This window comes from Peromyscus leucopus, chromosome 10 (assembly GCF_004664715.2).
Source record: "Peromyscus leucopus breed LL Stock chromosome 10, UCI_PerLeu_2.1, whole genome shotgun sequence".
Classification (NCBI taxonomy): domain Eukaryota; kingdom Metazoa; phylum Chordata; class Mammalia; order Rodentia; family Cricetidae; genus Peromyscus; species Peromyscus leucopus.
In genome coordinates, this window is record NC_051071.1 from 32,346,337 (window position 1) to 32,360,992 (window position 14,656).

General features: G+C 43.9%; 1 protein-coding gene across 1 annotated transcript in view; it reads left to right on the forward strand.

Annotated features, from left to right (window-relative positions):
* The window catches only part of Bst1 (bone marrow stromal cell antigen 1), a 13,912-nt gene extending 1,318 nt beyond the window's left edge, over positions 1 to 12,594 (forward strand). The window contains exons 2-9 of the mRNA XM_028892931.2: positions 841 to 967; positions 2,014 to 2,149; positions 2,688 to 2,770; positions 6,003 to 6,079; positions 6,959 to 7,051; positions 7,919 to 8,005; positions 10,053 to 10,112; positions 11,953 to 12,594. Of these exons, the coding sequence (XP_028748764.1) occupies positions 841 to 967; positions 2,014 to 2,149; positions 2,688 to 2,770; positions 6,003 to 6,079; positions 6,959 to 7,051; positions 7,919 to 8,005; positions 10,053 to 10,112; positions 11,953 to 12,058 (769 nt within the window). The 3' untranslated portion in view covers positions 12,059 to 12,594. The remainder of the gene's footprint in view (positions 1 to 840; positions 968 to 2,013; positions 2,150 to 2,687; positions 2,771 to 6,002; positions 6,080 to 6,958; positions 7,052 to 7,918; positions 8,006 to 10,052; positions 10,113 to 11,952) is intronic.
* Positions 12,595 to 14,656: the final 2,062 nt, after the last annotated feature.

Below are 14,656 nucleotides of genomic sequence, written 5' to 3' on the forward strand. Positions count from 1 at the left end.
CTGGCCTCACGAGTGCAGAGACCTGCCCTCTAATGGACCTGAACAATGGGCCCCACTCTTGTGTCTAAATGAATAGACAAAAGCAAGAGATGTGGCCCTTGATCACACACACACACACACACACACACACACACACACACTCACAACATCTGAAAACCAGAGTTTATTGACATTAAAATTGTCACCTTCTGCCTTTAATCTCAGCACTTGGGATGCAGAGGCAGGTGGGTCTCTGAGTTCAAGGCCAGCCTGGTCTATAGAGTGAGTTCCAGGATAGCCAGGGCTATACACAGAAACCCTGTCTCAAAAACAACCAACCCACCAACCAAACAAACAAAAAACACAAAAGAGAAAAGGAAAGGAATTGTCACCTTCTAGTTGTGCTTCTGTCTGTGGCCTTTTCTGCTTATATGGTGAACCTGGGGAAAAGCACGTTACTTAGAATGGAGAACTCTGTGTTTCCTCAGTGGAAGCGTTTCACTGTGCATCGCAGAGCATTTTGGATTTTCTTCTTATAACTTGCACTGTGTGTGTGTGTGTGTGTGTGTGTGTGTGTGTGTGTGTGTGATGTGCCTGTGCCCACACAGAGGCCGGAAGGGGACATTGGGTGTCCTGCTCTATAATTTCTGGCTCTATCATCTTCTAGTCTGAAAACTAGAGCTAGCCTGGCAGCCAGCACAGCCTGTCATGCTCCTGTTTCCACCTCATGCAATGCTGGGGTTAGAGGCACAGGCAGCCACGTGGATGGGGGTGGGTGTTGAACCCAGGTCTTCATGCTTACACCACAAGAGCCTTGCCTTCTGAAGCATCTCCCCAGTCCTGACTGGCACTTCTGCACAGGAACAAAAACTGCACAGCCATCTGGGAAGCCTTCAAGTTGGTGCTAGACAAGGACCCCTGTTCTGTGCTTCCCTCAGACTATGACCTCTTCATTAACCTCTCCAGGCACGCCATTCCGAGAGACAAGGTGAGGACAACCACCTCAGATATGATGACAAAAAAAATGTAATTTTTAAGTTTATGCTGCATTTTTTTCTGCTTCTTTGTTGGTAAAAAGCAGATGCATAATTTAAAATTGTACATCTCTCAGAAGTTTAGTGAGCTAGTTGATGAACTCAATAAATAATTTACTGGAATCCTTCTGTGTTCCTGGTGTTTTATTAAGGGTTAGGGATGAAAAAAAAAAAAAAAAAAAAAAAAAAAAAAAGGATCTCGTAGCCTTTCCAGTCTACAAAGAGACTGGACTACTGAGTACCAGATGAGACAACCGCCGGGAATATTGTTACCCATGCTCTGAAGACACTATTTACCCCGGAAGGTACCAAGTGTGCTGTAAAGAATGAGGTGTTTTGAATCACCGCACACTCTAGGAAAGGGCACGGCACGATTGCATACCATCCTAATCACAGCTGCAGCACACGGCCAAAGGCTTCTGCTCCTATTTTCCAAACCCAGGCACAGGAAGATGAAAAGCCCTGGTCAAAATCATACATCCAGCATGGGACAGAGCTAGGCTTGCAGAGCTAGGTCTGGTCCCTTAATCATTTGTAATGCAAGGCTCTTGACAATGGTTCGTGTGTTTCGTACCGCTGGGAATATGTGTCATTATTGTCTATGTCGGTGGTTCTCAAGCTATGGGTTGCGACCCCTTTAACAAACTTCTGTCTCCAAAACATATTTACATTACGATTCATAACAGTAGCAAAATTACAGTTACGAAGTAGCAATGAAAATAATTTTGTGGTTGGGGGTCACCACAACGTGAGAAACTGTATTAAAGGGCCGCAGCATTAGGAAGGTTGGGAACCACTGGTCTACGCAGTGTGTTTGCAAGACAGGGAGGGAGGAGAGAGGCGACACACTTCAACTGTGCAGTAGCAGCAAGGAAAAGGAAAGCAGTAGGCTCGCAGAGGGTCCCGAGTCCACGAGGAGTGGCTGCTGACTTGTCTTGATGACGACTGCAATGCGCTTTCATTTTCTCTCACATTTTAACTCCTGGCTGTTTCTCATCAGTCGCTGTTCTGGGAGAATAACCACCTACTCGTTACCAGCTTTGCAGAGAACACCCGTCGCCTCACGCCCCTGTGCGACGTTCTGTATGGCAAGGTTGGAGATTTTCTGAGTTGGTGTCGACAGGAAAATGCCTCTGGTAAGACTTTTGCACACGTCACCACAAAGTAACAGCTCCTCTACCTGCGAACTGACCTTGGATGCTGGATATTTTCATCTATGCTCATCTCCTTTCGTCCTTTCCAAATCCTCTGAAGTAGGTAGCATCTATAGTAGTGGATAATAACAATAATGGGCAGAGAGTACTTACCTTTGCTGCAGGCTGTTGCAAGTCTCTTAGACACATTAATTCTAGAATCCACACATTATCCTCTATGATCCTATCATTATTCCTAATTTGGCAAGCGTGGAAACTGAGGCATGGCATGATTAAGGGAGTGGCTTAGGAATGTATATCCAGTAAGCCCTGTAATCTCACAATCAGACCTCAGAGCCTATGATTCCAATCCAGCAGGACTCTGCCCTCATCTCTTTATTTTCCAGAGGGGAAACTGAGGCTCAAAGAAGGTAAATGCACTGTACACATTTGTTCAGAACTCACGCCAAATATGGAATTAGCAAATACTTTAAATGAATGCGTTTCCAATATGAAAGGCATTTGTATACTTTTCTCCTAGGACTTGATTACCAGTCCTGCCCCACATCAGAAGACTGTGAAAACAATGCTGTGGACTCCTATTGGAAAAGTGCATCCATGCAGGTAATCCTGGGATGGGTGAGTGCGTGTTGAGCATGTGTGGAATCTATGGACTGGACCCCAGGCTGTTACCTAATTTCTGTGAGTCCTCCTCTCCACTTTAATGATTTCTCTGCCTCATTTCCTTTGCTCCACAAAGTTGTGAGGGTATAAGGAGATAAAATAATAATGCAGTGGCTGGTGCAGAGAAAAACGCTTCGCAAATGTTAGCTATATATACATGGGGATAGTGCATTATCAGCATTTCTGTCTTACCATGATTATGTGTAGTGCTTCAAAGCCTAGTGCCATGTAAAATGGGAATAATCTCTATAGAAGAGCCTGGGCCACTGGAGACTTAGATGTGGGTATCAGAAATGTCCACAGAGTATCATTAACAGGAGAAGAGTCGGTAGGCTACCAATAAGCTGGCATGTTCCACAGATATGTTCCTAAGGCATATCTGTATCTCAGAGGACATTGCCACAGAGTTGATGATGCTGTCAGTAGCTATAAAATGATGTCATTAATAGCTTACATTCCCTGCCTTAAGCATTGGAATAAAGATTAGGAATAAGGAGGGTTAAGTCTTTAGCTAAGTGCTGATGATTAACTGTCAATCACGCTGATCAAGAAGCAAGTAAAGGACAGGCTACTTCCCGTCCTCCCCTTTCAGAAGTCACGTGTCTCTGCCTCCCATCATCTCCTTTGCTCTCCAGGTGGTCAATGGGTCCACTGATTGGGTGAAGGACTTTGATCAACCCTTCCACCAGGGCTAAGCAGAGGGCCTCCTCCAAGCACAAGGCCTCATGCTGAGCACTGTGTACTCCTGTCCGCTCCAGCGGGAGCAGTGTTCGTTTCTACTTTCCCAGGGCTTCATCTGAAACACAGGCTCCAGTAGCTGCCAAAGTTCTTATTGGAGACCGGAAGGCTTAGCACCGCGATAGAGGTGTCATATCAGCACTGTCTGTAACTGTAATGGACTGGAGAGATGGCTCAGCAGTTAAGAGCACTGGAGGCTTTCCTAAAGGACCCAAGTTCAAGTCCCAGCACCCACAATGGCAGCTCACAACTGTCTGTAACTCCAGCTTTAGTCAACCTGACACCCTCATACATACATGCAGGCAAAACACCAATACACATAAAATAAAAATAAATAAATCACTAAGAGAGAGAGAGAGAGAGAGAGAGCTGTAAACAGGTACTAAAACTACATTTGAGCTGGGTAGAGGCAGAGGCAAGCAGATCTCTGTGAGTTCAAGCCAGCCTGGTCTACAGAGCTTGTTCTAGGACAGTCAAGGCTACACAAAGAAACCCTGTCTCAAACAACAAAAACAAACAAACAAAACACACAAGGGAAGGAAGAAAGGAGAGAAGGAAGGGAGGGAGGGAGGGAGGGAGGGAGGGAGGGAGGGAGGAAGGAAGGAAGGAAGGAAGGAAGGAAGGAAGGAAGGAAGGAAGGAAGGGAATTGTAGTACATGTCACTGTGAATCTCCCTCACTTTAAGGTATGTGCTCTAACTGGGTTTTATTATTGGAAACTAGTATCAGCGCCTCCAATTTTTAAGCCCTTAGGATACACTAGGTGGTTGAAGCAGGAGCAAAGCTAATCCAGTACAGTAATGACAGGGCTTGAACCTTATAAGTAGTCAATCAATATCGTTGCTAGTATTATTATTTGTGGTGCTGCGGATCAAACTTAGGGCTTTGCACATATCAAGTGAAGATCCTACCATGAGTTGCATCCCCAGGCTAAATGTTGTTATGATTTTAAACATTTAGTCTTGACAGCCTTCAATCCTCTGAGGTAGCTGTTTGTTCAGACTTGGAAAATGAATTGCAAAGAGGTCAAAAGAATTTCCTGAGTTTAAAATTGTAATAAGCAGGTGAAAAAGGATTCGAAAACAGGCTTTCCAGCTTCAGAGACTGAACTTTCAGCCATAACTTTCTGCAGCTTCATTGCGTATATACCCATGGACTTTTCAATTTTTTTTCCCCACGGTCAGTGCCATCACTGCTGGTGATAGAGAGGAGCAAGGTACAGAAAGACAAGTGAAATCACCAATGATGTTCCTGCCGCCCAAATGCTACCCCTTTAACTTAGAGGTTGTCGGATGTCAGCATTTGAATACTTAATTCCTACTGTTAGTGCCTTTTGGAAGCAGCTGGAGACAAATAGTACAAAACATGTGACATCCGGTTTCCTCTTATTAGTGAGTAAACCTGTCCTGTGAGGCTCAGTGACCCATAATTCACCACCACCTCCCCTTTATTCTAGGACAGTCATTTTAAGAAGGAAATTACATGCTCTGAACTAGAGCTCTGAGAACAAGACTACCTAGACACCCACTAATTTATCTGTTTATTGAATGATATCAGAAACTGAACTCGAGGCCTATTGCTTGCCAGCACGTCTGAGCTACACCCTGAGCCTTGCTCAATTATATTGTGGCAACGTGCATCTTCCGTTCATCTAATCGTGCACTTCGCTTTGAATGTAAGCACTCCCTATGATATTGCGTAGCCTCGGCAGATTCTTACTAGCAGCACATTAATAATTAGGCCTTCAGTGTTGTGTTGGTACGTAGTGGGAACTGTACACCAGTACCTTGCAGTTCCAAGCTGGTGAGCATGTTTTCATCTTGCAAGCCATGCCACGCTGCGCATGCTTATGTGCAGCGCTTTTGGTGGGACTTCGAGTTGGTCACCAAAGACAGCTGGCTTATTATTTTCTGCACCTGTGGTTTGTAGTGCTTCATGCATTTACTTACATGTGACTGACATGGGCCAATGGGAGGTGAGTGAGAGTGACGTCACTGGCCCTTCTCCCTTCCTGGCAGTTAACAACTTCGCAGGTGTGGGTGTGGAGGCTTCCTCATAGTGAGAACACCAACTGCCAAACCACCAAGAGCCTCTGGTGAGTGTTCAGCAGGAGCGTAAAGTGAATCTTTGTGAGAAGCCACTGCAAGGTCGAGGCTGTTTGTCATGTCAGCTCAGCCTAGTTTATTCTAGCTGACATCATGTCATGCATTCCAAATCACATCCTTAGGCTAAGGTACCTAACATGGAATTACTGAGTCTAGGAGTCAGGGACTTTAAAGGTGATTTGCTTCTCCAAATAAACCAATTTGCATCTCTACTAGCCATGTGAAATGCCAAATTTCCCCCATTGAAAACTGTCAATAAAAAAAAAAAAAGATGCTTTCAAAGCATAAAAAAATAGGATGTGACTTCATTTTCTCTGTTTCTTCTTGCAGTATTCAAGAGACAGTTCTGGGGTGATCAATGTCATGCTGAATGGCTCAGAGCCCAAAGGAGCCTATCCCGTGAAAGGGTAAGAACCGAAATACCAAAAGCACCATAGATGATACCAAAATAAAAGCTGGAGAATCATCCCAGTCCCACTTTAAAGCTTGCTTTTGTAAAGTCAGGTAGAGTAAAACAGTTGAGTGATGTGGTCATTAGTGCCGTGTCTATACAGTTAAACCATTAAGAGCTACAAGCACATGAGCAAGGATGCGAATGTACCAAGTGAGAAGAGCAGCTGGAGGGATACAGGTCAGTGGGAGCGCTTGCCTTGCACACATAAGTACCTCTGTCTGAGTCCCAGAACCGAGGGGAAAAATCCATGAGTGGTGGCACATTGGTAACCCACATGCTGGGGTGGCAGAGGCAAGTGGATCTCGGGCTCACTATTTCAGTCAGCCTAGCCTCCTGGGGCAGTTCCAGGCCAGTGAGAGACTGGACTGCACCTAACTTTGTCCTCTGGCTTATGTAGGTCTACACACACATGTATGTGCTCCCTCACACATACACAAGCATGTGCATGTACACCAAACTTAAAAAGAGCCCTAGAAATGTGTTTGGGGGTGGGTGGGTGGGACAGGGTCTGTTTGGATAGCCCTGGCTATCCTGGAATTCACTATGTAGACCAGACTGGCCTCAAACTCAAAAAGACCCACTTGCCTCTACTTCCCAAGTGCTGAGTTTAAAAGTGTGCACCACCACATTTGACTTTCCTAGAAATGTTTAAAAAATTTAATGTCTAAACAAACTAACAGACCAAATGGACAGTTATCATACTGTGTTAAGACGGGAAACGTTCTCCTAGGCTGGAGACAGGGCTTGACATCAGAGAGTTTGCCTAGCATGTACTGATTCAACACCACAGAAGAACAAAAAAATAAAAATAAATGTCCTTCCTGTTTCCCAGGTTTTTTGCAGATTTTGAAATCCCGTACTTACAAAAGGATAAAATCACAAGAATTGAGATCTGGGTCATGCATGACATCGGGGGACCCAAAGTGTGAGTTATGGGGCTTTGGATGGTAGCTGTGAGGTCTTGCTTTGCTTGGATATGACCTGACCAGGGCCCTTTGCACTTAGCTTTAGGGACCTGCCAGCCTTCTGCTTCTAATGTGGCTGGTAGAGAATGATGATGATTGAATGCCAGCTCACTCCCAGCCAACACCATGCTGATCTTTATGAGTGGCATGGGAGCTTCGATAAACGAGCTTCTTACACATCTGTGAGGGTCAAAGCCAGTTTCTTCTTTCTTCTCTTTTGAAGGCTTGATACCTTCACCAGGGTTTTCAAAATCAACCCAGTGCTCTCCATAAAGCAACCACTTCTGCAACTAGGTGCTGGCTAACCAGTGAGGACCAGGACTTTGAAGAACTACAGCTTCTCAGAAACTACCCGAGTTAACATACAAGCAAGGGTGGAACTCATCTTTTTCATGAATGAACGCCACTGCCGAGCAGCCTAAGATAACGCCCCCACTTGCTTGGCTCCTGGTTTTGCAAACAATTCTACCCTGTGACTTAAATAGTGCCAGATAAAAAAGTTAAACCCATTTGGTCCCAAAGCTTGGCGATGAGGCCACACCCTGTTTCAAGGCCGTGTGGGAGCTTCCGAGGAGAGCTGGCTCTGTTCTTCAGATCCTTGATGCTGCATGGAGGAGAATATTGCCAAACCCTGAGGTCTCATCTCTCTGCTTGACTGTGTAGTTTCCCAGGAGCCACAGCTCCTGAACCAGAACTTTTCCCATGTTCCCCTTGAGAGAACATTCGGGAGTGGCCAAAAGATCTTTGGTTGACACTGAAAGAGTCTACTATGTTTTCCTCCTTCTTTAATCTGTTTGTTTTAAAAGATACATCGGTCTGTGTTTTAGGGAATCCTGTGGTGAAGGCAGTGTGAAAATCCTGGAAGACAGACTGGAGGCACTGGGGTTCCAGCACAGTTGTATCGATGACTACGCGTAGGTAGCACTGTGTATAACCACTTTGACGGGTTAGAGAGATTCAAAGGGTTGGTTTCACAGGTATCCACTCCAAAGGCCATGGATGGTGACTTCTGAGTTGCTTATGGATGCGTGGGCAGGGGGAACCTTCCTGAGTCCATCTCAAGGACAGCTGGAGGATACTAAAAGCAGAAATTTATCATATATCTATGTCCACTTTCTCCCTCTGGCCTTGGTTGATGTGTGATGACTGGAGACCAAGGGCTGTGGTTCCCACATCTTTAGATCATAGTACAAAAGCTACTGAGATGAGTCACAGAGGTTAAATAACTGGCCCAACGTCAATACTCAAGGTCAAAGTTGATTTTTGAGCCCAACTTTGTGTAGCCTTGAAGCATGTATCCCCAAGCACGCCCTACTAATGTTCCTTCCCGAGTCAAAGCATTGGTATTAGAAATAAATCTAAACAGACAATTCTTACTGTATTACAGTTCATTGATAGGGACAGTTTTGGTTACAGATTTCAGAGTTACCACCACTTTTCTCTGGCCCAAGAACTCTCTAGAAAGGCCCTTTCTTCAGTCACCAGGCCGTGCTGTATCAGTCAGACCACACCCAGAAGCCTCCTCCCCATCACAGCTGTCCTGGATCCCAGCCTGGGTCCCTCCCCTCTCCTGGGATCCCCACTTCACTTTGCTGCTGGTTCTTGGACTCCAAGCCTCACTCAGCTCCTGCTGGCTGCTGTTCTGTGTTAAGGTTTTTCTATTGCTCGTGGGTAGCAAAGAAAACTGCAAAGGCTAGGCAAACAAGGGCCAACACAAATGTAGGGAAGGGTCTCCCAGCCCTCAAAATTCAGTGACATCACCTTTAGTCCCGTGTCAGCCAGAGTTCACATCAGGGTCCTTGGTGATGCTGGCGGAGCGTTATCTCTCCATAGACTCTCTCCTCCTGGTTGGTTTCTGCTCATACCGTGTTAGATTGTATTTGGTGAAATCTAAAGCCTGTCTTTGGTAAAAGACAATAACAGCTACATTTATTTTTTGTAAATATATATGGACAGATGGCATCTGTTGTCCCAGGCACTCATGAGGCCAAGGTGGGAGGATGACTAGAGCCCAGGAGTTCAAGACCAGCCTAGGCAACATAGTGAGGCAATACCCCCAAAACCACTACTAATAAAATGTATGTATGTACAGTAGACTTCACTGCAGCGCAGGTGAGTCTGAGCAGGGACACAGAGCATGCGCCGAGTGATGGTGTACCTCCCCCACATCTCTCAATTCTTTCCAGTATATGATCATAGAGGTGTTGTCGTAGCCTTGTCATTCATATCCCGTGTGTCACTGTCACCTGATCCTATTTCCATTGCTATTTTCCTTCCCTCCTGGTTGCCCTGGAACTTCATATTTTCTGCCTCGATTGTACTAGACAGTTGAGCATTCTTTGCTGAAGCCGGAGCATGGCCATCACCACTTGTGTTTTAAGTCCAACCTTCTGTCCAAAGTACACATCCAAAAGGTGTTCCTAATAAAGTAGGATGTGCAGGCAGAACGTCTGGATGAGCCTAAAGGTTCAAGGTTAGCTCTCTAGCTCACCATGTGTCCCATGTTGTGAGGACATGGGAAAACCTTTGTGGGCAGCTTTAGCTGCAGCAGATTGCAGTTGAAAATAGGACCAACTCCATTGGATGGTTGTTGGGTTAAATGACAAGATCTGAAGATAACACACAATCAACATTGCTGCTACTGCTTGATAAGTGCTAGCTCTTGTGAGGAGGGTGTTGAGACAGGGTTTCACTGTGAAGCTTTGGCTCTCCTGGAACTTCCTATGTAGACCAGACTGGCCTCAAACTCACAGAGACTTGCTTGCCTCTGCCTCCCTCCTCAGTTCTGGGATTAAAGGTGTGCCCCCACTCCCAACCTACCTGATAATTGTTTATAAAGGAGTGGCTTGTGGGATCTTCAGAGATGCATGCTGTGTTTCCAGCACTTTTCAGGTACGTTGTAAATGTTTAACAGGTGCAAGTTTTCTGGGTAATCTCTTAAGGACTGTTTTCCTCCTGTAGACCTGTGAAGTTCTTAATGTGTGTGGACCATACCAATCACCCGGACTGTGTCATGAACTCGTAAGTAATTGGCTGGAATCAGCAGCACCCAGGTGAATTGCAGTGTGATTCTCCATGCATCTCCTACATTGTCCACTGCACAGTAGGTCGTTTCTGTACTGCAACCCCCTCCACTTCCACCCCACCCCCATCCCCACCCCCAGTCTCTGAGCTAGGTCAGTGCAAGTTCCACAGACATCTGCAAGCTCAGCCAGCTCTCTCCAGGGTACTCAACACCATGTTGGGCCTAGCAACACTTCAGCAGACATTCCAGAAGTGGAGCTGCAAGGGGACCTTGGGACTTTTCCTTCTTAATCCTAGATTATTTTTAAGTTAATATACATGCTTGAAACAAAATTTGCAATTATAAAAAGGTCACAGAAGTGAACCCTGTTTTTTCTTTATACCTATGCTAGTCAGTTTCCTTATTCAAAGTAGGTAGACCACTGTTTCTATATTCTTGTGTGTCCTTGTAGATTATGACATTCCTGTCATGGCACATGTGTGCATACATACATCTGCATGGACATGCACATGCGTGCACGCACACACACAACACAGACATAGCTCTCTTGTATTAGTTATAGTAAGTGATACTACAGATACGATTCTGGGATTTGCTTTTTTCATTTAACAGTATGTCTTGGAGATGTTTCTATACCTTTTTAAGAAAATAAATTTTAGGGCTAGAGAGATGGCTCAGTGGTTAAGAGTACTGGCTGTTGTTCCAGAGGACCTGGGTTTGATTTCTAGCACCCACATTGGTGACTATCTTTAACTCCAAAATATGCCAAACCAACACCTCTAACATAGACTCAGAAATATAGTGCAAAGAGAAACAAAGCTGTGTGTTTAATTTGTGGATGGTAATGGGGCAGACAGCAGAAATGGTCTGAAAAGATGAACTCCAAACCATAACTTCTAGATAAACAAGTAAGAATTGCAAAAAGATGAGGGGGGATCCTCATATTTTCTTGCATTTTTCTCTGTGTTATTTCATTTTGTTGAAAATAAATTAAATGTATCCAGATATTAGTTAGTTAATTATTTTAAGGCAAAAAAAGGTGGGGATGAACCAATTTTACATGATTCAAGTATGGACATGGGCTGAATCAGAAATGCAGCCATATAAATGTCCAGCAGGGTGAGCCACTGGCTAATAAGAAAAAGGAACTCAGCCTTCTAAGGATGTCTGTGGGTAAGAACCTGGCCACCAGACCAGAGCAATAGCATTGTTTCTGAACCAAGATAAGATAGTTTTATAACTTTAAAAGTTCACGTTTTTAATTGTTTGAAAAGAATTCAGTAATTTCTGTTTCAAGAACTCCCAAGATCAAATCTTCTTTAGTTTAAATGGGATTTGGCCAGGTCTCTGCTAGATAGTTTAAAGTCAGAACAAGTTTTTCTCAATCAGTTAAACTCTGATAATACACTATTCACCAATAAGGAAGTTGGCTAACACTCTGAAACATTCGTACAATAAGAATTCATACACAAGGAAAAATGAATTGACTCTGTGTGAACCAGTATGAACTATGTCCAAGGGGTGAGGTCAGGCAAAGGGGGCAAATTGCATTGTGTGTATTTACATAAAGAGGTGTGTGCGTGTGTGTGTGTGTGTGTGTGTGTGTGTGTGTGTGTGTGTGTGTGTGTGCATGTGTGCACGTGCACGCCTGTGCTTTCTTGAAAGGACAACTGAAATTATTAGCTGTAATTCTCTGGGAGTAGGGAAATGAATAATTTTTACTTTCGGCCTTATGAACTTTCTGTTCTATCTAAACACTTCTGTAGTGTGCATGCATGATTTTGACAGTAGATGTCACACACTGACATTATCTCTGTTTTCCTTTTTTTTCCCCAGAGCCTCAGCATCCCTGCGGAGGGAGAGCCCATCTTTTTATACGACAGGGGATGCCAGCCTTGTCATTTCTCTCTTAGTGGCTTTGACTTCAGCTTCTCAAATGTGATTAGGAAATCGCCGTGCGGGTCTAACAGAAGCCAGCCTTGCATCAGCCTTGACTAGTCCACCCTGTTCTGTGTAGGCCAAGGGAGCCCCGTGTCTAAAGACACTTTCTTCTAGGAAAACAATGTAACCAGATGGTAATCCTATTATACTTATGCTCATGATTCAAGAAACAAGACATTTAGCCAGTCTTGCTTACCAGGCAGAATTTGCTACCACAGAATTAAAGTTATTATCTTTTATTTTGATAATAACACAAAACACTGTGACCTGGAGTGTTATAGAATCTCATATAATTAAATATATTTTTGGAAGTATCTGTATTTTCTATTTTCTGTATGTTCCTATTTCAAAAGACACAATACATGCTTGTTAAGAGCTTCAGATACCTGTACAGTATATAAAGGTATATATTTAAATACAAAGTTATATATATATCGATGTCTTTTTAATGACTGCTTATGGTAAGGGAACAACCTAAAATGTCAAATACACACACACACACACACACACACACACACACACACACACACACACACACACGGAACTGTTGAGACCAGCTACATGAGGTTTTGTATATCCATAGGATGGAATATTCATTTAGCAAGTAAAAGTCATGTGCATCACCTGAAAAACAGTTAAATAATCTGTGGTGCATCTGTACTGGGGAATACTGCTCAGTGATCCAAAATAACTAGTATCAATGTATGTCATCATACACACGGCATTGTGCTAAGTGAAAGAGACAGACCAAAATGCTACACACTGAAAGGTAAAGATGCAGAGTTCTCAAAAAGACAAAGCTATGGGGAAGAAGAGGAATGCAGTGGATTCCAGGGCGGCTGGGACGGGTGTATGAGGAAGGGGGTGGGGATACTTTAAAGGAGCAGTGAGAAGGACCAAGGTCCAAGAGAAGCCTGGACTTCTCAAAGCTCATAGGGCTGTGTATCAGAAGGGGCAAATCTCACTGGATGTAAATTTAAAATCTCTGTCTCCAGAGAACATTTAGTCACATAAGAAAATGTTAATGAGTGTGAGAGGTGGGATATAAAACTACTCATAGTATGATGCAAATGTTATGAAATATAATAGGAATATAATAAATCCTGTCATGGACGTATGTTTGTACACCATGCATACACTGTAAATGAATAAAAGAAAATAATCCAAAGGGCAGTGGGGTTATCTCTGGATAGTAACCTCACAGTGATTCTATTTTTGACCTTTGGCTTCTTAATATCTTTTCAATTTTTTTGTAATATATTACTTTTATAATAAGAAATTTTGTCTAAACAAATATTATTTCCAGAAGACAAAAAAAAAAAAAAAAACTAAAAAAAATATTGTTGCAGATACTTCTGTTCTCTACCTCTAGCAAGCAGGCCTGAGAGTTCCCTGATGCTGATGCGGGGGTGGGGTGAGTGGGTGGGGTGGGTGGAGGTGGGTGGAGATAGGGCAGTGCTGTGGATATTGTTCTATATAAATAAAACACTGATGGCCAATGACCAGGCAGGAGGTAGGTGGGACAAGGAGAGAGGAGAATTCTGGGAAGCGGAAGGCTAGAGGAGAGAGACTGCAGCCACCGCCAGGAGAAGAGCATGTAGAGACGCCGGTATGCCACCAGCCACGTGGAAAGCTATAGATTTATAAAAATGGGTTAATTTAAGATAAAAGAACAGTTAGCAAGAAGCCTGCCATGGCCATACAGTTTATAAGTGATATAAGCGTCTGAGTGATTATTTTATAAGTGGATTGTGGGACTGCGGGGCTTGGGGAACCTGGAGAGAAGCCCTCCAGCTACAAATGGCGCCCAACGGCTCAAGTTTCCACCTTAAACCTGAGAATATTTAATAACCACTTCTAAACAGAGCCAAAACCAGGTTCCTGCTTCTTGTCTCATACCGGCAGCTAGACGCCGCAAAACACAGGTTTGAACACTGGCGGGTTCCTGGCGGGTGCGTTTGACCGGCAGTATGGCGGAAATGACGCGTCTGCCAGCGGCACATTAAGCTGTGTGGTAGATTTAGTCTTTACTAGTTTTAAAAAAAAAAAAAAAAAAAGAGGTTTCTGGGCTACACGCTGCTTTGATAAAAGCTTAGACCCACTATTTCTGAGACTTGATGACTCCAGAGCTGGCGGAAAACGTACCACTGCCATGTTGGGAAGCTGAAGTGGGCGGAGCCAGCAGCCACAGCGCCGTTTCAGGCTTACAATGGTACAGTTTAAAGCAATAGGCTCAAGGCTCAAGGTACTATAAAACATAAGCCACATAAAGATGGCTACCACACAGAGAATCTGGATTATGTTCTCTTTGATATTCATAACTAAAGAAAAACATTTGATTACAAAAGCTGTTGAGTTATGCCAAAATGTATATTTTAAAGGTACCTTGACTTCAAAATTTGGATTTAAGGATATGTTACTTTGGAAAAGAGGTTCTGCTTTTGTTTCCACAGAAAGCCAGAGGCTGTGGACTTGTTCCAGATTAAGATACATCAGGTTTCACCAGCCAAGACCCCTGAAAGGACTCCGATGACACCATGGCCCAGATGATCCAACATCCAGATCGGTTTCAAGGCAACTGGTTCACACAATACAGCCT